The sequence below is a fragment of the Amborella trichopoda genome, chromosome 1 (assembly GCF_054954075.1).
Source record: "Amborella trichopoda isolate Santa Cruz 75 chromosome 1, AtrichopodaSantaCruz75HAP2 v2.0, whole genome shotgun sequence".
Classification (NCBI taxonomy): Eukaryota; Viridiplantae; Streptophyta; class Magnoliopsida; order Amborellales; family Amborellaceae; genus Amborella; species Amborella trichopoda.
This window is the reverse complement of record NC_142336.1, coordinates 38325810-38350688: the sequence shown is the minus strand read 5'-3', so window position 1 is coordinate 38350688 and position 24879 is coordinate 38325810. Positions and strand designations below refer to the sequence as shown.

The window sequence follows — 24879 nt, the reverse complement described above, 5'->3', positions numbered from 1 at the left end:
CTTTGATAATAAAAATGAGGTAGGAATTAAAAATATATAAAGAAATATCAATACCTTAATAAAGCAATAGTATGGGCTTGATCACATAAATGAGGGACTACTCCATGGAAGGGTTTCAAATGAAAGCTTAAGGAAGAAGATAGTCTCATAGGTGACCATATTTTTGTCAAGCGGGCTCTCTCTCTCTTTGAAGTGAATATTCAAGTTAGGGTTATAAGTGATCCCATAAGTTACATTTATACTTAGATCATAAAGATGGATTTGATCTTGATCTTTGATGCCTTAGATCAATGGCACATGAGAGGCTTTTATCCAAACCACTCATTCATATCTTATTACCAAGATCAATGGATGAGCTTTTGACACCCTTCACTCCTTAAAACCTAGGTTTATAGTCATTTTACGTTGAAGCCCTTAGCTCCATGTTTTATTTTCCATTAAGTTCAAATTCATGTTTACACTTATATTCATGGTTTTGAATAATTTGTGAGAGTCAATAAAATACAAGGACATGGACATAATGGTAATATGAGACATCCACATATGTGAATAAAATATCTTATGACACCACTAATAGGATTTTAACAACTCTAAAGTTTCACATGGGTCAAGCCCATAAGGTGGTGCCACATAAGATATACCCACATGCTACAAAATCATATGTGGATAATAATATGAATTAAATTAATTTTCAAAATCCCATGACTTCACACATGCCAAAAAAGACAATATATGAGCAAAAAAAAAAACAGGTGACTTAAATCAAACTTAAGTCATAACAATATATAACACTTTAAATAACAAGATAACAGTTATAACATAATACTAACAAAAGAATTAATGACAAATAGGTCCCCACATGGATATGACATCATCATGATGTCATCCACAATTGGGGAGGTGGGGGGTGCCACGTGTCATTCCTATAGCCACTTGGGATCCATGTGGCATCCTCATAGAATGTCCTTGTTTGGCATTTATGTCAAGCAAATTTGAAAATCATATTTTTATTGTTTAATAAAAATTGAAAAATTCTCTAAAAATCCCAAAAATTCTCTAAATGATTTTTCAACATTATTATACAATTTCCTATCAATATACAGTATTTTCTCAACAATTTTAGATTAATATGGGTCAAAGGTAAATGAGATCTCTAGACTTATAACATTAATCGGAGTCTTCCATTAGGCTGACCCGAATGACGTTCTACTTGTGTCTCAAGCTAATCCAATGGACTTGTGCTCCACAGTCTATGGCAGGGACACATAATTGGTCACATCAAAATCATTGAGCCAAAGCTTCTCGTTAGTGGGGGTTCAATGGATTACTGGTGCACCCCTGTGGGGCATGTTTCTACTTAAATACAGGGGTCCTCTCAAAGCACATGTGCACTAGCTCTTCTAAGTCTGATAATATTATAAAAGAGTGGCTTACCCATATGATTGTAGGTGCACATGCCATGGATTGGTCTCGTGTTAGGATACGAGCTCATGTCCCATGAGCTGACCTTTCTATACAGGGCGAATACTCTTCCAAATACTGGGTTTCTATTATTCTTGATTGGATTCTTCAAGCCCTGGCTTATCACATCTATAGTCCTGACTGGGAGGTGACCCTTACACCTCCTTGAGAGTTCACACTCTCAAAACGTATACTCTCAATGCCTCAAATACTCGAGGTATATGAATCTGGACCACAGTGAGCCAAGCTCCCAGATTCAGTCTCTCTCAAACTCCCACTGAACGTAAGACTATTGGTTTTAAGGCCTTGAATGTCCTCATAACCAACATTCTCCCACTTGGCCTTTTGAGGCTTTATAAACGATTCCCTCCCTCATTCTTATACACAATGAAATAATTTAAAACATCCAGTCTCTATCATAAATGCAATACTCATATCAAGCAATGGAGCAAGTATCAACAACCAAGTTGCCTTTCTCAATCTCATATCATGCACAATCGTAAACCATTGCATGCTTCACAAGTGTAGTCAATCAATATGGTCTATTAACATAATCAATAGTCATGAACTAATAAAGGCAAGGGTGGTCAAACATATGCACTCTTCAAAGCAAATTGTCATGAACTCTTTCTATGTAAGGTGTATGTCACATAAACCACAAATTACAATTTAAATGTCATGTTCGATCTCCTTCATCCACATTCAAATATCATGTAGTTTATGTGTCAACATTTCACCTCATACTTATGCCAATGCTTGATATACTAATCTATTAGGTGCTAATTGCAGAAGTAATGATCATCTTTAACAATCACATATTCTAATAATGCAATGGGTATCCCTTAAGGAAAATAAATATGAGAACATATGACATGACAAAGAGTACGGTACTTTTATTGGTAGAATGGTTAACAAGATATATGTTACGTGCTATAGTCTCCCCATCACCAGTTTTATGTATCTCCTATGTATTCTCAGGTTTCCTAATCACGTTTATACAGACTTTTATGTGCATGTTCATGACAAATTATGTTCATAAACGTTGATATATACATATGTTCACATCTATCTTCTTACTTGCTCTCTCAACATTTATTCATGTGCTCAAAAGTTCACAAGTCTATGTACATATCAATTCTCAAGTAATATGGATTTGTACTCGAACAAAAGTTTATTAAATCATGCTTTAATCTCATGCATTGTTCGCAAAGTTTCCTTAGTCACGAACTGGTACCTTATCCATTCAAAACCAAGGTGTGAGAGTAGTGCTTGGACTTTCAAGTATTTCACCATTCAATACATTCAATCTCTTGGATTAGATGGCTAGCAGGTGCCATCATGAACCTATTAATTAGATCCAATCCCAAGATCAAGAGAGGTTCAATTATACATGTCCGAGTGACCAAGCACATTATAAGTTCAAATCAATTAGAACAATATCTCATGTAATGTGGGATTTATCAAAGTTTATTGGATTTCTCTCACATTTAATTTCACAAATTATCTCATGATAAACAACCAATTGCATTAAGTCATATGCATATGGTCCATGCATAGATAGTCACTATCAGTGTGGCTAGCCCACAAAATGAGGTGTCCGTAACATTATATAATCGTATCATAATCCACATATAAATATGCAGCTCTACATAAGGTCTCACAAGCTATTAAAAACATTTTCAAGTGGCTTATGCGTACTCCACTACAAGGCCTACTAGCCTTTTAGAGATCGGTAGAAGCTATCTAGTGAATCATCTATGTGAAAGTGAGTGCATATGATCACCATGGCATGAAATGCATGTGTAGACAAGTGATGATCTATTACCATAATGTCACAAAATTAATCATTGAAAATTCAAAAGTCTATCAAAGATATGCCTCGTCACAACTCTAACAAGTGACATGTCTCTAAGTGACTTAAAACTTCTCATTGTGGCACTAAATGAAAACAATAATACTTATAATGCAGCGGAAGAAAATGGCCAATGGGTTCATAAAATGATCAATTTTCAAATAAGAGGACAAACACTCATTTCGGTTTTTATTTACAAATCATTCTAATTCAATGCCTCTTCCAACTTTCTCATAAGTGAAATTAATTTGAGATATAAGTATTTCGAAAATCAATACCAAGGTTCTCTCTTTGAGGATGGTATGGTTTTACTATTTAAACTTACTAAAGATGTTCCCACTGAAACCAACAAGGTTGCCTTTCAAAATAACTTGAATTTATGTCTTGGAAGGCAGTTTACTTTTAAGTAAAAATTCAAAGATTTCAAAAAGGACTTTATTCAAAGATTGACTATCAGATACTCCAAATTATTATGACACACGGTTATGTGGTCATACCATAATGTTAAAAGAACCTCTTTAAGGGTGATCGTCCAAAATGGAAGAAGCATAGAGTTTAGAATAGTCATAACTCTTTAATAGAAAGACAATACAAAGTAGCAATGCACAAAATGGGATAGAATCCCCTTTATGGTTTCTAACATCCTCCTATGCTAAAAAATTTTAAATATAGAAATCCTCGTTTAGAAGAACAAGTGTTAAGATAAATTCTTTCTTCACATTTTCTTAATTATTACAATCCATACTTAAGATACATTTTGGTTCGATTGATCTCAATTTCCAAAATAGTGAAAAACATGCTACTATAAAAGAAAATGTTATCTCATACATGAAAATCCTTTTTATGACCATTGAGCCTGACATGCCATGTAATAATCCTCATATGCCATTCATAACATAATACCACATTCACTTATTCACATAAGAATTATGACAGGATCGTGCATCACTAAGTACTCACAATATGATAATATAATACATCACATTATCTCATCATTTAGGAAAGCTCAAAATAATGAAGCATGCACCTTGAGGCACCATAAGGACTAGTCAATGTCATATTTATGATATATCTCATGAGTTCTCCGATCATGAAGCAACTCACAAATAATAAACATTTCTCATATCTCATAATTCTCTAGCAATCACAAATACAATTCTTACACATGCCATATATCTTGAATTAGTCATATCCATAGGATCGGTAATTTGAATCATAGGTCATATATCTAAAATCAAATTACTTAAGCATATGCCATATGTCTTAAGCTTTTATAAGAGTAGACACAAGCATTCAAAATCTCAATATGTAAGTCTTGGCCTGATTCAAATTTATAGCTTATGTGACGAGTTCAAGCCTTCTATTAAACTCACATAATATACAAAGATATTTTACCAATAATTACTCACATGTTATCATAAAACCAAAATGATTGTTCTCTAAGAAATGAATTCTCAATATATTAAAATAATGCTCATAAGAAGAAAGAACCTTATGATTTTAAAGTGACCAAGTCATAATGTGCCAATACCTGTCTTGGATCTGTGATTTGGTTTCACCCTTTGTTTTTCTTTTTTGTAACTATGATCATTGTCTCATCCATCCACATGTGTCGTTAGTCTTGTTGTCAACTTCATCACACACTATCCCGGATTAGCCCGGATCTAGACCAAGACTCGTGTATCGGGTATTAAAACTTAACACTCACGATTCGGTGGGGTTTATAAAACTCTCCCACTGATCTAAAACACCCTAAGAACTCACAAGGACTTTTAACAACTTATACTTCATAGTGGGATTACGAAAATATAAGGTACCCATGCCCTTCTTATACATTGAATATAGGAAATAATGTTTTTCTAGTTGTCCAGGATGAGTACGGTCCAATTCAATGGACATAACTTTAAATTTACACATCACTTAATCATGAGACTTGTTCTCAGATAAAATAAACTCAAAATTAGACAACTTTCATTTAGAATGTAGCATTGAATAATGGTCCGAAGTGGATCAAACAACATGATTCTCAGAGGGTCAATTTCTATTTTGTATAGCAGAAATTACAGTATGACACCCCTCAAGTACAACGACCATAACTTTCCAAATATAGGGATTTTTCCTATGAGTCCAAAAGTACATTTAAACTAGACTCGATTCTTCAAAAGTACAAAGTGGTCCTAACTCATTCCCATAAGTTTTGATTGATCAAAACCCCCATTGAGAAAGGTATAAAGTTCTTGGAAATGTCTTTCTCAGATCTGGCATACTTTAATAAACAGTCAATAACTTTCAAAATATACACAATATGGTCATGAGACTTTTTCCATATGAAAATATACTCAATAACACAAAATATTAGCAAATATTATTCTCTTTTATAAAGTATTGAATGCCCTACCATTCTCTCACAAATATGCAACAGTTCTGAAAAATATTCATTCACAGTTTTCATGCCAATGACACTAGCAATTCTCAAATTCAAAGCATATAAATCATGACAATCATGATCAAGCGTTTATGCAATTTGAAAATAAAATATATACAGTATAGGAGGACTAGGGGACCATATTAGAGCCCTTGTTTGATACCATTTGCTGGTGGTATAAGACCAATGGGCTAGAAATGCAATCTTTTAAAAAAATTCCATTGTATAGAAACTCAAGGGTTTAAATGCATGAGTATCTCAATACAAAACCATAATACATATATTCCAGCCTACAAACATGGTTTATACACATTTGAATAATAAAATTCAACCGCTATAGGTCCCTTACAAATCCCTTACTCAAAAATACAATTAGCTCAATACATAATGTCTCATACACATCATGCACTAGATCATAATAATTCGATAAAATTTCAATTCTTATAAACGATAATGCATAGCATTAAAGTTCATATCGCAAGATTAAAGAACAATTTCAATATACACACAACATACTCAATTTAAGCAATCATGAATCCATTAATAACTGTAAATACATCAAATTAACATGCAAACATACATAGGGAAACCATGGTTCGAACCCTTTGTACTCGGGCCACCAAAGGGCCTTTTGAGGACTTAATTTTGTTACATTTTTTAAGGCACGAATGATAATAATAACACAAGGAGATCAATCCAATAAGAAGTAAATGATCACCTTTATTTCACTTAAGAGGGATCAAATCATGAGATAGACATGTATCAAAATAACCCTTCAAAGTTTGAGAAAGATACTATACAAAATAATGAAGTTATGGTGAAACTACACTATGTGGTCCATAAGGGACCACACAAACTTTTCAACATTAAAAAAGGAACTTAAGGGACTATTTCATATGCTCAAATATGATGAAATAAACCTCTCATCAGTTATATTCTAAGGAAAAATTCAAGAAAAATAATATAAAAAAAATCAACTTGAAATTACTCAAGATCATGGAGTAAGCAAGCTAGTTTACACATACCATGTGTATGGACTACACTATTACTTTGGGAGTCTTCAAATATCAAGTTTTCATGATAAAAAATAATGAAAGCTGCTGTAAATTAAGAATTACAACAAGCTTTGATAATAAAAATGAGGTAGGAATTAAAAATATATAAAGAAAAATCAATACCTTAATGAAGCAATAGTATGGGCTTGATCACATAAATGAGGGACTACTCCATGGAAAGGTTTCAAATGAAAGCTTAAGGAAGAAGATAGTCTCATGGGTGGCCACTTTTTTGTCAAGGGAGCTCTCTCTCTCTTTGAAGTGAATATTCAAGTTAGGGTTATAATTGGTCCCATAAGTTACTTTTATACTTAGATCATAAAGATTTGATCTTGATCTTTGATGCCTTAGATCAATGGCACATGAGAGGCTTTTATCCAAGCCACTCATCCATATTTTATCGCTAAGATCAATGGATGAGCTTTTGACACCTTTCACTCCTTAAAACCTAGGTTTATAGTCATTTTACGTTGAAGCCTTTAGCTCCATGTTTTATTTTTCATTAAGTTCAAATTCATGTTTACACTTATGCGCATGGTTTTTGAATAATTTGTGAGAGTCAATAAAATACAAGGACATGGACATAAAGGTAATATAAGATATCCACACATGTGAATAAAATATCTTATGACACCACCAATAGGATTTTAATAACACTAAAGTTTCACATGGGTCAAGCCCATAAGGTGGTGCCACATAAGATATACCCACATGCTACAAAATCATATGTGGATAATAATATGAATTAAGTTAATTCTCAAAGTCTCATGACTTCACACATGCCAAAAATGACACATATGAGCAAAAAAAAGGCATGTGATTTAAATCAAACTTAAGTCAAAACAATATATAACACTTTAAATAACAAGATAGCATGTTATAACATGATACCAACAAAATAATTATTGACAAATAGGCCCCCGCATGGATATGACATCAGCATGATGTCATCCACGAGTGAGGAGGAGCGGGTGCCACGTGGCATCCTTATGGCCACTTGGGATCCATGTGGCATCCCCATAGAATGTCATTGTTTGGTATTTATGTCAAACAAATTTGAAAATCATATTTTTATCGTTACAAAAAACTAAAAAGTTATCCAAAAATCCCAAAAATTCTCTAAATGATTTCTCAACATTATTAGACAATTTCTCATTGATATGAATTATTTGCTCATCAATTTTAGATTAATATGGGCTAAAGGTAAATGAGATATCTAGACTTATAACACTAGTCAGAATCTTCCATTGGGCTAACCCGAATGACGTTCCACCGGTGTCTCAAGCCAACCCAATGGACTTATGCTCCACAGTCTATGACAGAGACACATAATTGGTTATGTCAAAGTCGTTGAGCCAGGGCTTCTTGTCACTGGAGGTTCAATAGATTACTGGTGTACATCTGTGGGACATGTTTCTACTTAAATATAGGGGTCCTCTCAAAGCACATGTACACTAGCTCTTTTAAGTTGGATAATATTGTAAAAGAGTGGCTTTTCCATACGACTGTGGGTGCACATGCCATGGAATGGTCTCGTGTCATGATACGGGCTCATGTCCCATGAGCCGACCATTTCATACAGGGCGAATACTCTTTCAAATACTCGGGTTCTATTATTCTTGATTGGATTCTCTAAGCCTTGACTTATCACATCAACTTTAAGGCATTGTAATTAATATAGTCTTGACTAGGAGGTGACCCTCACACCTCCCTGAGCGTTCACACTCTCAAAATGTATACTGTCAATGCTTCAAATACTCGAAGTGTATGAATCTGGGCCTCAGTGCGCCAAGCACCTCAGTCTCTCTTTAACTCCCACAGAGCGTAAGACTATTGGCTTTATGGCCATGAATGTTCATATAACCAACATGTGCACGATGAGCTTACTAGAGGGAAAAAAAGAGTGTGGGACTAGCAAAAATTTGGCAACATCTCTCCTAAAAACAACACTTTTGACATAATGGTGCTTGGTTAATAGAAGGCACCTCGGGGGATACTTGAAGAACTGAACTGTGGGATGTACCCAAGCCAGACGAACCCTAGCAGAGCCCCCTTCTATCAAGATGGAATCCATGCAAAAATGCTCAAAATAGCATGAAAAGTGCTTAAAAGGCATTAAAAATACTCGGAAAGCATAAAAACTGACCAAAGCCGGGTGCTCCAGACATGCCCGCCATCAAGCCTTCCACTCTCAAAAAGCCATTTGAAACTCCATACCACCCACTTTCTCACTCTACAAAAGGCTCTCCTATTTTGTCCCACTAAAAACTCAAAAATGAGTGAGAATGGTTGAAAATGAAGCCTCTGACACTCTTTTATACCTTTTGTAAACGGTGACATTTCACATATCTCCTATAACTCCTTACAAACCTCCAATTCCAGCTTAGTTCATGGCCAAAAATGGTCATTTGAATGAAAGATGAGGGCCTTTTAATGAGAGGGGCAAGTCAAAAAGATATTTTTACCCTTGGGAGCAGCCCTTTGAGCAAAAATTAGAGGGGCAAAATCGTCAACTACAGGCAAGCGACGTCGGAATCGCACGAGACCAGCTCCAATGTGTTCAGAAAATTCGAACTAGTGGGAAGGGCCCCACTCGACAACCGAAGGAGGCCCACGGGCCATGCTGCTGAGCCCATTAAGGGCCCAACGGACCATACACTTTCTCCCCCTCTACTCTCTTCCCTCATGTACGGGCCTTCGGCCTGAGCCTGATCTCTCTTCTCGCACGCTCTCTCCCCCTCTCGTGTGCATCTCCTTCTCTCTCCCTCTCTTAATGGGCTGAGCCGAGCCTTTGGCTCAAGCCTGAGCCCACTCTCTTTCTCTCTCCCTCCCTCTCATGTGTGCTCTCTCTCTCTCTCCTCACGCCTCTCTCTCTTCTCACGAGATAGAGGTGTGAGAGAGAGAAGGAGGTTCATGCGAGAGGGGGAGAGAGAGCGGGCTCGGGCTCTGGCCGGAGGCCCGGCTCGGCCCGTACATGGGGGAAATGAGGAGAGGGGGAGAGAATGGGATATGTTGGGCCCTTAATTGGCCCGACGACCCAGCCCATTGGCATCCTTCGGTTGTTGAGTGGGGGTTATGAAATCCCCAACTTGAACATAGGGTTTCAACAACCCCGAAGCCATGTGTGTGTAGTGAGCAGAATGCTTAGCAAGCAAACCAGGCCGACGATGGGGTAGCGATGTCCCCAGTAGAGTCACCAAGTTGGTTGGGCCTTGTCATGAGTCGTGTCATATATCAAACCGTGCACGTTGACGAGATGAAGAACCCTCAGATATTTGGGCTTGATCAGGCTTAAAATGGAGAAGTTATGACCCTTAGAAGATAATCCCTAGCTCACATAGCACCGTTTCCATTTCTGGAACCTGAAAGCTGGCTGATCGAAGCTGCACCAGAATAGTATAAAACCTTACCTTTTTTTGGTAAGTTGGCTCTAAAATGGTTCAAAAGCGTCCAAATGAGTTGAAATTTGATATCTAAGTGTTTTCAGACCTTTTGAATCCAATGGAAGCAGTCTGATACTCATCTGAGACCCTGATAATAAGGTTGTAGTTATGAGGCAAATTTTCAGCATGTTAAGAACTGGAATTGAGAACTAAGTTTTTGTATGTTCTGCTTTAACCTTGTCGGATCTCCACGAAACATGTCGGGTGTCCTTAAGGCGTCAAATGTCACCCTCACATGCTTTTTGAGACCAATCTGACACCTTTCGAAATTAAAAAATCAGGGTTTATTTGACCTGTGCTTTCATAGTCCATGGGCGCTTTAGTCCATAGGCGCTTTAGTACCCGTAGTCCTAGGTTGCGACTGGCTTCCTCTTTATTGGCATCGGGGATGCAAGTGTCGAAAAATACCCTACAACACCCGCAGTCATCCCTTGCTATGTATTTTATCGCTCTTCAATCTATAATTAGACAGTGAATGAGCGACTGCCACCTATCTGCATATACTAGCAAAAACAAAAAAGGATAGGCTCGTGCCTTCTTCAGCTTAGTGAACTCATGAACGAAGTGGACGGTCTTCTCGTAGTGAAAGAAAGTCGGGGCAGATTTGACCCTTGGAGCACTCTTACCCCACTTCTGGTTACGCTTGGTATCCTCAGCTTTCTCGGTCTTTCTTGGGTGGAGCTCTATGCTTAGGCCCTTGGATTTCTTACCACCCTTGGGCTTATTAGGTCTAGCAATCATGGCAACGCCGCTATCACTAGCAGATCGGCATTCAGCTTCTAACTTCTAATGATGAGATAGATCCGCAAGAGTTTTAACATTGACATCATACATCATCAAGATCTTCATTTGTTACCAAGAAGAAGGGAATGACTGGAGCACAGCTAAAATCTGTTGCTCATCCCTTAATCACAATCATTCAAAGAGGCTTCTTAAGTAATTTATTTACATTAGGAAAATCTTAGAAGGATTTACAATGCATGATGAAGGGCCCATCGATACTCTGGCCAAGAGAAAAGTTATGTGCTTAGTTTGAATCCCTATCTATAAAAGGAGACTAATATGTGAAAAGATGATGTGTACTACATGTCTGCATAATAGGCACTCTTATGAATGCCATATTATGAATGCGACGGGATGTGTTGTAAGGCTTGTCAAGTCGCTACTAGGGTAATCCAGGTTTGAAACATTGGCAGGCCGTGAACTTGACACTCTGATATCTCCAGAGAACATAGGCTACTCATGTGTCTTTTTGGGATATCATCCCCACCATGTGGATAGAATAAGTCTAATTGGATGGTGTTCTAGATTATTGATGGTTGACATTAGGAATGTGTCCACTCCAATAGTGGTAGCGGTTTCTTAGAGAAATAAGTTAGAAGACATGATTGGCATGTCCAATATGGAAGTAGAGTATATGGATTGATGTGTAGCATTGCGGGAGGGCATATGGCTCATCAGGAACCTCTAAAGCTAGGTATCATAGTGAGTGTTGGAGAGCCTATGAGTGTGTTTTGGTGATAACACAGCGGCACAAGCTTTCGTAAGGATGCCAAGTATCACAGGAAGACATAGCATGTATAGATTGGACATCACTATATGCGAGGTGTTATTGAGAGCAAATAGACAGTCATGACATGTAATCCCACTAGCAGACCCAGCGATTGAGCCTATAGTTATAGAGAGAAGTATAGAACTCATGTCGAGGGATTGGGACCTAGGTGTTCCTTACTGGTTTTTTGCACCTTCATTATTGTCTGACGCGTTTAGAACATGGATGTTGTTTTTGATTTACCATTCATTTGAGTAATTTATCGTACTAAGGTTTGTTCAAAACTCGCACATAGTTCGATTGCACATTTAGAATTGTGTGTTGGATGCTTGTTCATTGTTACATATGACGTCGGCAGGCTTGGTCTGCTGTGTCGCATGACGTTGATCACCCTCAATGTCTGGGACGAGATGAGATTCTATAGTTAGGAATCAACATGATCCATATGAGTATGTCGTCCCACCGGATCATGTAGCCTATATGATAGCCATGTGTGAGCATCGGGGATGTTCAGATTAGTTGCTTGGATACGACCCAAGGGCACATGGGATGCATGGTTGTGTCTGAACTAAGACCTGCATGGTGTAAATCTGACATGGATCTTAGTATTGTTTATAATTTACATTGTAGCATGTGACTCATATCACACATGGTTAACGAGACCGCTACTACCATATAGGTAGGTGTATATAGGTTGATCCTTGTTCCCTATTACATAGTGCCAGATATAGCTAGTCACATAGAGATCCTGAGTGCCTTTATTGACCCTATGACTATTTTAGGAAGTGAAGATTTGAAGTTGTTACTTTGGTGTGCTCTCCCATGGTCATGTATGATTCGTCTGGGTTAGGGCCAGAGTTAAAAAATCAGTTAAGTCAAAATGGAATAATAGTAGGGCTAGGGGAAGACCATTGGCAACACATTTTGATTTGTATCTAGAGTGATAAATGTAATTTATGAATGCTCATTAGATAATCAACGACTTGGAGTTTTTATGCTAGGTGTTCGTTTGAAAATATTTTCGAAAAGTTATTTAATGTAAACAATATTTTTGCAATTCAATTTCTTGGCTTGCATGAGAATGATGTTTTATCAAATGAGCTAAGTGGGAGTTTCATGTAACGGTTGAGTAGTTTCCTGAGCATAGAGAGCTCTTGAGGGATTAGTTGAGATAATCTAATGTGGCCAAGTGGGTCTTGGGTATGCTGAAGCACTTTTTTTTAGGGAGAAGAAGTGTTCCATATTAGTTTTTGATAGAAAACTCAATATGATTCTCTCTCTAGAGATATAGATGCTCATTAAAGTCTCACAGTTCATTTCCCATAGTGTATGAGAGAGTTTTTCACATCTCGACTTGTTCCAATCCACTGCGAGATGAGTGAGAAATATTAGTTTTTGGTGGGGTCCTCCCTTTTGTGGGTGGAAGGGTATTTTGGAAATTTTGGGGCTTTAACTAATGAGATAAGGAGAGATGAGAACGAGAGGAATATTTTGGATAACCACAAAATTGAAAATATGTTGAGAGTTGTTGACTTTTAGATAAACAATAATCCCTTGAAAGGGGAGACTACTTTTATAAAAAGCGGGTGTAGAAAGAGATGCGGAGATTCCTCACTTGACTCTCTCTCCTCTTTATCTTCTCTCTCCCTCCTATAATTTCTTTCTTTAGAAAATAAGTCCCCATACACCAACGTGAGACCTCTTGAGCCACCTCTATCAAATAACTTGTTATCAGATCCCTACATGTTCCCACCCATTGTGGGATGAGTGAGAGATAGTTTTTTGGTGGGGTCTTTCACCTTGTGGGTGGGAGGGTATTTTGAAAATTTTGGGGTTTTGACTAATGAGATAAGGAGAGATGAGAACGAGAAGAATATTTTGGATACTTACAAAATCCAAAATATCTTGGGGTTTATTCACTTTTAGATAAGTAGTAACCCCTTGAAACGGGAGACTACTTTTATAAAAAAGGGGTGTAAAGAGATATGTAGGAGATTCCTCACTTGACTCTCTCTCCTCACTATCTTCTCCCTTTCTCTTATAATTTCTCTCTCCAGAAAATAAGTCCCCATACACCAACATGAGATCTCTCGGGCCACCTCCATCAAGCAGCTCGGGGGATTTGAACTTTGTATACTCTAACTTTCGATTCTAGTAATAAAAAACTTGCCTAGAGTTGCAACATTGAACTCTCGATCCAAAGGAGACATGTATAAAAAGGAAAATAGGAAAAGAATGTATCAGCCGCAATCGAAATCCAAAAAGGTATGTGATTTTTGTCTGATTTGCTACTTTTTATGTTTCTGCTGCTTTTTAGATTCATCCTAATGTTTTGATTCTAGGTTGAATCCAGAAAGCAACAGAAATACTAAAAGAAACTGGATCTGATAGAAATCACATGCCTTTTTGGATTCCTCCCATGCGGTTGATTCGATTTGTTTTTCTTCTGTTTTCACCCTTTTTTAACGAGGCTCCTTCGATTCGAAAGTTTGATATTTCAACCTTAGCCTGACTTTTGATTATTAGAATCGAAAGTTAGAGTATACACAATTCATATCCCTTGAGCTGTTCGATGAAGGTGGCTCAAGAGATCTTATGGTCGTGATGGGAGCTTATTTTCTAGAGAGAGAAAACTTACTTTATGAGAGGGAGAGAGAGTGTCACGTGATAGAATCCCCAACACATCTCTCTTTACACCTTTTTTTTATGGAAGTGACCACCCATTTGAAGGGGTTGTCACTTATCTAAAAGTCAACAACTCCCAAGATATTTTAGATTTTGTGATTGTCCAAAATATCTCTCCGTTTCTCATATCTCCTTATCTCATTAGTCAAAGCCCAAAAAATTCTAAAATATCCTCCCTCCCACAAAGGGATTGATCCCACCAAAAACATACATCTCCCACTCGTCCTGCAGTGGGTGGGAACATGTTGGGATGCGAGAAATTGCTCTTCTTACACTCTACAGGGAAATGAATCGTGAACCTAAGGAGCAACTACATCTCTACAGAGAGAATATATTATGTTTTTCCATAATAAAACTAACACGCAAACATATTATATTATATTATTCGAGTTTTCAAAAACATTTTGCAAAAGAACATCCAAGATAAAACTTTACGTCGTTGTATAGTTGATGAACATCATAGAATACGCTGATGTCTCTAGGTACCAATTGGAGTGTGATGTCGTTGGTCTTTCCCTAGCCCTACTGTCATTCTATTTTGACCTAACTGCTTTCCTAGCCTTGCCCTTAGCCCGGCCGAATCATACATGACAATGGGTTAGCATATTAAAGTAGCAATATCAAGTCTCCACTTCTTGATAGTCACAGGGTCAATAAGGGCACTCATGATCACTAAGTGACCGGCTATATCTTGGAGGAATATGAAAAGAGTGTCGTGGCCTCGAAATGTGATTCCCGTCCTCCTTATAGGGGAAATGCTGGATGGTAATAATTATGCTATATGGCATAGAAAAATCAAGTATTTGATGAGCAGGGTGTGCTGGAACACTAGACCTCCAGAATGGACCCCCCTGAAGAAGGTAACTCAGCCCAGCTGCATCGTGATTTAGAGGCATGCCAGATGTGGCTCAAGAGGGACCGTTGGGCATGTTTCACTTTATTGAGTAGCATACATAATGACCTAATTGGGCAATATGAGACCTATTTGACAGCCAAAGGCATGTCTGTTGGTACCATAGTTACTAGGAAGCATGCACTCACAATGCCATTCAAAACTTATAACATGCTGCCAAATGTCACCATGACGGAGCATTTGAAAAAAATGTTACAAATAATTTGTGAACTGAGCGCTGTTGGGAATATTTTGAATGATGAGCAACAGATTTTGGCTGTGCTCTCAATCACTCCCTTCTTCTTAGAAACAAATGAAGATCTTGATGATGCATGATGTCAATGTTAAGATTCTTGTGAATCTATCTCATCTCATCATTTGGAGCTAGAGGCAGAATGCTGCTCAGCTAGGGATAGCAGCGTTGCCATGAAGTGGGTTTCATTGCCATAGAGCAGTCAATTCCCCTTACAGAATGCAGTCACAATATTCATTCTGACACTGGAATGAGAGGTTATGGTTGTTTGAAGTTATGGTATGTTTTAGGTTTTTCTTTTAGGATGAATTTTGTCTTGCTATATTTTCTGGAGGACAAAACTGCCGGATTCTGTTTCATTTTTTAATAGAATTTCTGATTTCATTAGAATTAGGGTTAAGGTGTCCAAATAAAGTCTCAATAGGGGTTGTGCTAGGTTTTTTACTCAGTTAATTATTGTTTCACAATGTCTTTCTTTGAGAATTCTATTGAATTTGCAGAGCCATTGAAGCTAAGCTTGTTGGCTTTTCTACTTTCAATCAGAGTATCAGAGTTATTTTCTTTGTTTGTTCGCATTTGCATCAATGTAGCACAAAAGACGGATGATAAACATTCGGATTGATTTACATTTTCAGTTCCAGCTTTCAACAACTTAGGTCATGGTATCATTTTCTAAGTTGGTATGGTTTTACCAATCAACTTGATTTTTTTTATAATTTAAAGATTCAAATGTGTATGAGGTTTTCATTATTTATAATTTTCTGTGTTAACCGAACCCAAATAGTTGGGAAAAGGTTCTGATGAGATGATAATGATGATGGTAATTTTCTGTGTTGATTCAACAAGAGCATGCCCCTTTTAATGCTCTAGCACTTTGATTTGACCACAAGCTGGGTTCAGTTGACGCAACAAACACTTAGTGTTTTGCAATTCTGCACACAGAAATTTAATGAACTCGACGAGTTTTTTCTTTGTTAACCATTCGACTCTGTGAGTTGACTCAGTTTGAGGTCACCAAGTCATCAACCATGTTCTCCGTGAAAAATCTAAAAAGCTTCCTGCCATATGGTAAAAGGCCCCTGTGCAATTCAATAGTTAGAAATCAAATTTTAGATAATACTTCCAATAGCTTTTCCTTCATCATAAGGGGTTGTATCGTGGGTATCCTTCTTAGTTTTGGAGGATTGACACATGGCCACTTCCATCTTATATGTTTAGATCATGCATTATTTTGTATGATTTAGATACACTTTGTGCTTTTGGTATATAATCTAGTGGAGAGTGTCCAGAAAGTAGCCACAACGTTTTCTTCACAGTTGAGTGAATAGTAACAGGCATTATTTGATCTTTTGGATGAAGTTTTATGATGTCGTCTTGCCTGTATATGGGCCTGCAACTGGATAGAGATTCAACCTGCCTTACTGAGAAATCCTCATCCTTTGTTTGCTTTGAAATGCATGTGGATTTTCTTTTTCATTTTTCATTTTTCATTTTTCATTACCTGATTCTTTATAAAGTCTTTTAATCTCTTCAAAATATGTCACTAAAATGTAAATTAAGTGAAACCATATAAATTCACTAGTTTGGAAGCTTCTCCCATACTCCAATTGTTTTTTTTTTTTGAAAGATAAACTGCATTGAAAACCAGGATAACAAATTACCTAAATATTGACTTTTTCTGGAATCTTTTGAATCACAAGTCCAAACATGCTTACGTGCACACACACACAACTTGTGAAGCCCATGCCCTTTTTTATCTTTCACACAGCTAAAAACCGTATTTTGGAGATAACAGCTTTCATTTAGCCAATAAGCCCTTATGTGTTTATTTTTTCCTTTGAAACAAAAGTCCTTTTTTTTGGGGGGACATGTTAACAACGTAGGAATGGAACCCTTGATGTCAAGTTGTGGCTCTGCCAACCTGACCATCCAGGCGTAGGGCCAGCCCATTCCTCTTATTTTTATGTTGTTTCAGGTCTTGTTTGTGCTCCTCAGGCTTTGGTTTCTAATCTGTGCAGCACCTTGGACCCCCAGCTACAGGAAGCATTCAAAGAATACTTGACAGCTAGAGGGATTGATGTGGAGTTTACAAATTTCCTTTTACTGCAGTTGCGTAACAAGGAGCAAAGTCAGTATGTGAATTGGCTGCAAAGAATCGAATCCATTCTTAAGAATAATACAGAAAGTTAGAAAACAATCCCATAGAGGGTCCGACTTTTTTCCTTGGCTGAGACTACTCCTTTGGGATGGTTGTTATAGTTCAGTGCTCTTTTTGCAATTGGATGACATTTCAAATGCAGTTGGGCAAGTGAGGAAGATTACTGCAGTTTTCTCAAGTCTTTTATTTCTTCATCAGAATGCTCAAAAGTAGGAAATATAGGTTTTCTTTTCTTCACCAACTGGCTTAATCTTTTGGAATAAAAATACGGAAACAAGCTTGAATGGTGGCAACCGTTGTGCTTCTTTATCATTGATACCAACAAGCTGGAAGTTAATGAAATGATTTAAGTTTCCATTGGTTAAGACAGATTAGTTTTCTTTCGTCTTTTTGGCTGTTTTTATTAGCACGTAACAAGGGCCTTTATCCCTCTCTGTGCCCCACGAAACAATATTCTCTTTGAAGAGATACTGGTTTTTTTTGGTGCACAAATCAGTAAGGGCCTCTCTCTCTCTTACACATGCATTTGAATGGTAGAGATGCATTACCTGGTTAAGCTGGTATCCATTTGCTCTCCACCTTCATGTGACATTGTCAGTACCATTAGGTGACCCCAAATAATTGGGATAAAGCTTGGATGATGATGATGACGATGTCACAAGAGTACTATCATCCATCTGATGTGACAATCTATTTATATTGGATGGCTAGGGGCACCTAAAAGCATGAAGTTTTGGCTATTGGAGCCACTTTGCTAACAACTTGGGTGACTTTGAAGGTGAAGGTGATAATTTTGAGATGTATTCGAAATATTATAAGGGAGAAGAGTAGGTGATATTATAATTCCACGGCGAAAACTTGGGGGATTTATTTGATCCAAACCTTCTCATTTGTCAGTGGATTTGTTTGAACCAAATCCCTCTTCGTTGTTCTTTCGCAGGATTATAATTTTTTTTAATTTTGTTTTAAAATATTGGGGCAAATGGAGATTTGAAGCTCAAAAAATGATCTGAATGGTTAATTATTGATTCGAGCATATAGTATATATGCTCTAAAGAGCTCGAAGTCTTTATTTTGGTTTTCGAAATTGATCACAAGTTTGATGATTTGAAACATTACTGGATTTGACAACTGCAAGTTGAATCAGAACTGAAAATTTTTAATTTTGGACTATGGAAGATGGAGATTCGAGTACTTGATAATAGAGAATGAGGTTATCGGTTAATTCTAGAAAACTATGTTTGGTTTGAATTGGGATTTTGTAAACTTGGAGATATACAAATTAGATGTTGATATAGATAAGCATGGTGGTAGTAGATCCAATCAATCTGGTGGAGGGTTTATTTGCAATAGTCTTTGTGGCAGTATTTCAAATACCTTCGTAGCTAATCAATAATGACAAGGGGAAAAGATGCTAAATCCGTGTAGTGAATGAAAATATTATTGACAAATTTGTGTATTCTTCCAAAAGAACTTTGTAGACATTTCTACTTTTCAATACTTATTCACGAAACGCTCAAAATATTTCCGTCTATATTAGTAGGGTCCTTCTCACCACCCACTGATAACCTGAAGGACAAACAGGATTGGACCTCTTGGGTACGGTGCCTAGAGAGTAGAGACAACCTAGGTTAAGATGGCTGGTTGAGAGCTTTTCCAAATGGGGCGGAAGAGGTTTACAGGGTGCTAAACTGCCAACACCAAAGTATTGGAGGGTTAATAGATGCTTGCTAACAACAAAGCCATGGAAACCAAATCCTTGTTCATCCTTTATTACTCTTGAGGTGGTCTAGTTTAGAGCTGAGGTGGGTGTACCTTTTTATGTTTGGAATTTGGGAGTATTTGAAGATATTGGAAATATTTGTGGGATTTATATGGATTTTGAGTAGAAATCCGTCATGGGAATTTTTTGACTTTTGTACGAGAAGATTAAAGGGAAATTACAAAAATTCCTTTTGACTTCATTTTCTTTACAATCTCCCCCAACCAATTTTTTTTCGCAACTTTCACCACCACAGAAAACTTTTCTAGCAAATGCTTAACTTTTCTTATGACACACACAAAAAGGTGGTCCGGCAATGTAAACGAGCGGTCCAGCAATATCCCAAAGCGGTCTGGAAATAGACCCATGCAGTTCGGCACTATCAAAGAACGATCTGGCAATAGGCCCATGCGGTTCAGCAACAGGCCCATGTAGTCTGGCAATAGGCCCAAAGCACTATTCGACAATGTCCCCATGCAGTCCGACAATTAATTTTTTTGACAAATATTCGAAAATTTTATTAATGACTAAATAAAAGATATTACATCAAAAAAAATCAAAAGAGAAAGCAACGAAGCACCTCCCTTGGCCAAATAATCGGCAATGGAGTTTGCTTCCCGGTATACATGATTGAAAGAAACAGAAATAGGTTCAACTAGATCCATAATTTACAACCATAATGACCGAAGCTCCAGCAATTATTGTGTGACAATTTGCACTCAGTCTGACATGTGCACTCGGTCTGGCATATTGTGGACTCAGACCAATATTCTTTCTATTTGTTGAGTATCCTGCAGGGATTTGACACCACTATGTACAGACAAAAGCATTTTTGTCCAAAAAAGAATGTCATTTTGACTTGGGGAGCATTTGCTAGAAAATTTTGTTTTGAGGTAAAAGTTGCAATAAAAAGATTGGTTGGGAGACGTTGTCTAGAAAGTCCAAGTTGGAGGACATCTACAATTCTCTCAAGAAAACAAGATGGAGTTGTCTACAGAGCTACTATCTATCTTTTATACATAGAGGTCACCATCATTCTTGTCTCTTAAATTTTAATGGCGGGTTGTATGATTGCCATTAATGGATACAAAGTTCCAAACAAAAAATCACCCCAAGCCATCCAATTTGACATCTAATGAGTGCGAATAATTGTGACTTTTATGTATAAAAGATAATGGTCCCTTTGTAGACAATCCCTTTGAATATTTTTAGATATTTTAATTGTTGGGGTTGAGGTCAGCGTCAGGGTCCGAGTCTTGTGACTTCGGGTCCAGGTCCCATAATATTTTTTTGGGTCTTGGTCCAGATCCAGGTCCAAGAGTCAACCCGATCCTTTGCCAACTAAGAAAAGGGTACAAATGTAATAACTAAATCAAGATTAAATACATTTTAAAAAGGGAAAAGTTTATATAGAGCCAAGGCTCTAAATAATCAAATTGGAGCCTATCACAAAAATTTTACTGAAAGAGGTTGTTTTGAAGTCCAAATATCCTCTAAATAATAAAATTGGAGCCTATCACAAGACTTTCACTGAAAGATGTTGTTTTGAAGTCCAAATATCCTCAAACCGATCATCTTAATATCGAGATGCATGGAAATGAGAAAAAAATATATTTCAAGTTTTGGAAATAGTATATTTTGTATGCATTTTTGGATCGTCAATTTTCAAAATTTTCAAGTTTCCTAGATCTGTCGATCTACACTATTTTTGAAGCTTTAAACTTTATAAATAAAGGTGAAAATATATTCTAAGGCTATCACAAAGATTTTTAGTATTGAAACCACATTTCTCGATACTATTTGCAGGGAGGCTCTAATTTGATTGTTTAGAACCTAGGTTCTATACAAACCCCACCCTTTTAAAAAAAGGATATATAGGTACTATACATGGTAATTTTTTTTTTTACAAATAATCTCAAAATTTTTAGATACTGAAAATCACCTAAAAAATTGTGCATGCCGCCTGAGACCATGAGACTATAGAAAAGTAAACTCAACTACATTTGCGGTCCCCCGAGGCATCCCACATCCATCTCGTTCCTCAAAAATAAAAGTAAACCCAATTCTTTGGAATTTTCTTCAAAACATTAATATTTGTAATTTTTAAAATTTATTTATTTTTACACATTTATGTTTTATATATTAGAAATCATATATATCTAAAAAATTAGGTCCAAAATCTATTTTAAAAAATAAATCGTAAAAAGGGGATGCACCTCTACATAGGAGTCCTAGGACTCATGAGAACCTCATCCCCTAAAAATCAAGGGAAAATATCTGTATAGAGTATAGACCCATTTTCAATTTTCATTTCTTTTTAACCCAAGTTTCAAAACTTATTTTCTAACTTCTAAACAACTTTATTTATTTCTATTCCAATTTTTAACCCAAAACAAATAAATTAGAAAGACATTTTTTTTTTGAACTTTTTCTTTCCTCACGTGTTTCTTTCTCTAGACTGTTCTTCCTCTCAGCCACTCTGCTGCCCCATTTCCACCATCCTTCACCCCCATTTCCGGCAGCAACCTGGCTGAACGCGTCCTTCAACTAACCACCAGCTGCCATCGTCCTCACCTCACTGGCCTTCTCTCTGCAACCTCCCACTTTCTCTCTCTAAAAACCCCCTCACCATCGCCCCTATGGAATCACAAGGTGGGTTCCAAGGTTTGATCAGGTCAGGGTAAGATAAAGGTTTTTTCCATTGTGTTTTTGGCCAAAATTAGACCAGAAAGTGGGGCTCTGTATGGATTCTTGATGTGGGTTTTGGGTGCCTTGTTTAATTAGGCGTTGCTTTTATTCTTGAGTTTTTTTTTTTTTTTGGTATATTTACTGTTGTAGTTTTAGTGAAATTTGGGGGAGAATGGCTCGATTTTGGCCGGAAAGTGAGCAAAATAGGCTGGTTTATGGTGGTGATGGGGAAATTCGCTGGTTTATCAGAGGTTTTCTTTTCTTGGGTTGAGTAGGGGGCCAGAATTTATTATCGGATCATTTGGCCGGAAACTTTCGTTGGAGAATGAAGATTGGTGATTTTCTTCAGGGGGGTTTGTGATTTTCTTGACCCGGAAAGCCTGAATGGCCGGAATTTTGATGAGAATTGCCGAAGGTTTTTGTTCCTCCATAAACTACCAACGCCATCGCCAATTTGCTGATGTCCCTTTTTCTCTCTCTAAAACCACTACCGCCCCTTTTTCTCTCTCTAAGATCACTGCCACTGTGCTGCAGCCCCTTTTACCTCTCTCTCTCTCTCTCTCTGTTGATCGGGCATTTTACTCTCACCCTCTTGATCAATAGCCTCTCTCTCTCTCTATAGATGGGGGATCTCCAACAGCAGAACCTGATTCACTACGGTGAATGCACCTTTCAAAGTATATACAAGCGCGTTCTCTTGAAGCGCTCTGTCACCAGTTTCAGTGCCGCAAAATTATAGTGGCCGGAAGTTTGCAGGAAAACACGGCAAATTTTGGGGGGTTGAGAGCAGAAAATTATAGTGGCACAAGGTTTGCAGGAAAAATTGGGGGGTTGGGAGAGAGAGAGGGGTTTGGGAGGTTGATTGGGGGAGAGAGAAAAGGAAATAACGAGGAGAGAGGGCTCTAGAAAAACATTGTTTCTATAAATTTGTTTGGGTCAAAAAATTTAATAAAAAATAAATAAAATATGTTTAGAGGGTTAGAAGATATAATAAAGTGAATTTTTATGTAGTAAGATAGGTTTTACAGCTTTAGATTAATAAAAAAATGAAAGTTGAAAATAGGGTTGGAGATATTTTTTCAAAAATCTATCCTTCATTAAATTTCACTCATATCATAAATATGAAATGTAGGGACACCGGCAAACTCTCTCTCAAAAAATAAGTAGCAAACAAAGATTAGGAAAGAAGAAAAAATATAAAGCTAACTGTGTTACTCAATACTTTAATAAAAGGTGTGGTTTGTATAAGGCTGCGACTAATATATTTAAAGCATGATTAAATAAAGTATATTTAAATAAAATTAAAAATAAATAAAAAAATAGATTTTATATGTGTTCAAGGGTATTTTTGAGTTTTTTCAAAAAAAAGAAGAAAGAGATGAAAATAAATATTAATAGCCAAAACAATTTCCAATCTTTTCCAAAATAATAAAAACATTAAAAAATCCTTTATAAACAAAATCTCTTATTTTTTGATATTTTATATAAATTTTTGAGTTATTTGTAAAATACCCCATTAGTTCACCAAAATCGATTGAAACCAAAATTGTTCGATCTAACCTGGACCGCCTGATTTGCGCGATCTAACTTGGACCGCCTGATTTTTTCTACATTGGTTGTGACCTTAAACAATCCCAGTAAGATGGACCTTAAACAATCCAAGTAAGATGGACCTTAAACAATCCAAGTAAGATGGACATCCAAATTTTGTCATAAAGATACACTTTTGGTATCGAAATTCTTAGTATGACCTTATAATTTATTTTCACAAATTATAAATTTTTAAAATCCAAAACTAGATAAATCTAGTAGATCTATAAACACAAATAAAATTTGAAAATAAACAATCTAGATAATGTATTGAAAGATATACTATTTTCAGCACTCAAAATTTTTATTTTTTTATATATTCATATATTTCGATATTGAGATGATCAATTTAAACTTATTTTTTAACTTAAACAAATGTGAGAAAGACATGTTATTTCTAAACCCAAACCTAATCCTTTCTCTCTTCACTTATATATTCAAAACCTTTCTTTTTTTCTCTCTTCCTACATCTCTCTCACTCTCTGTCTCTCCTCCAATATTTATTCCTCTCACCTCCATGAAATTCTCTCTCTCTAAAGGTTTGGGAGGATACCTTTTAGAAAAATCATGTCTTTTTAGATATGTTTAGGGTAAAAAAACATGTTTAAATTAACGTAAGAGATTAGAAGAAATAAAATCTACAATTTTTATGTTCGAAAATGTCTTTTAAAACCTTATGTCTATTGTGAAATGAAACCTAAAAATAAAAGGTATGGAGATACTTTTTTTAAAAAAATAATTTTTTTCAATAAATTTTTTAAAAAGTATAATGAAACGATTTACCTTTAGTATAAGGTGATCACAATTAATCATGACCATTAAATGTGAAATTTGAAAGTTGCATTTATTTCATTGACGAAGCTCAAACTTCAGAAGAATTTTCTTCAAACTTAATGATACATCCAAACTATCAAATTTCATATCAGATGATTGTGTTATGACCTTGTATACAATACCCAAAAATTTATACACATCCAAGCTATAGAAATTTTTTCGAACTTTATGTCTCATTGTATACAATCTCCAAATCGAACTTTGTCACATTGTATACGATTCCCATTTT

The 24879-nt window shown here is 36.5% G+C and overlaps 1 protein-coding gene across 1 annotated transcript in view; it reads left to right on the top strand.

The window, feature by feature from the left end:
- The window catches only part of LOC18440339 (Mitochondrial glycoprotein family protein), a 38678-nt gene extending 20533 nt beyond the window's left edge, over positions 1-18145 (top strand). The window contains exon 3 of the mRNA XM_011627323.3: positions 17637-18145. Coding sequence (XP_011625625.1) covers positions 17637-17808 — 172 coding nt within the window. The 3' untranslated portion in view covers positions 17809-18145. The remainder of the gene's footprint in view (positions 1-17636) is intronic.
- The last annotated feature ends 6734 nt before the right edge of the window (positions 18146-24879 follow it).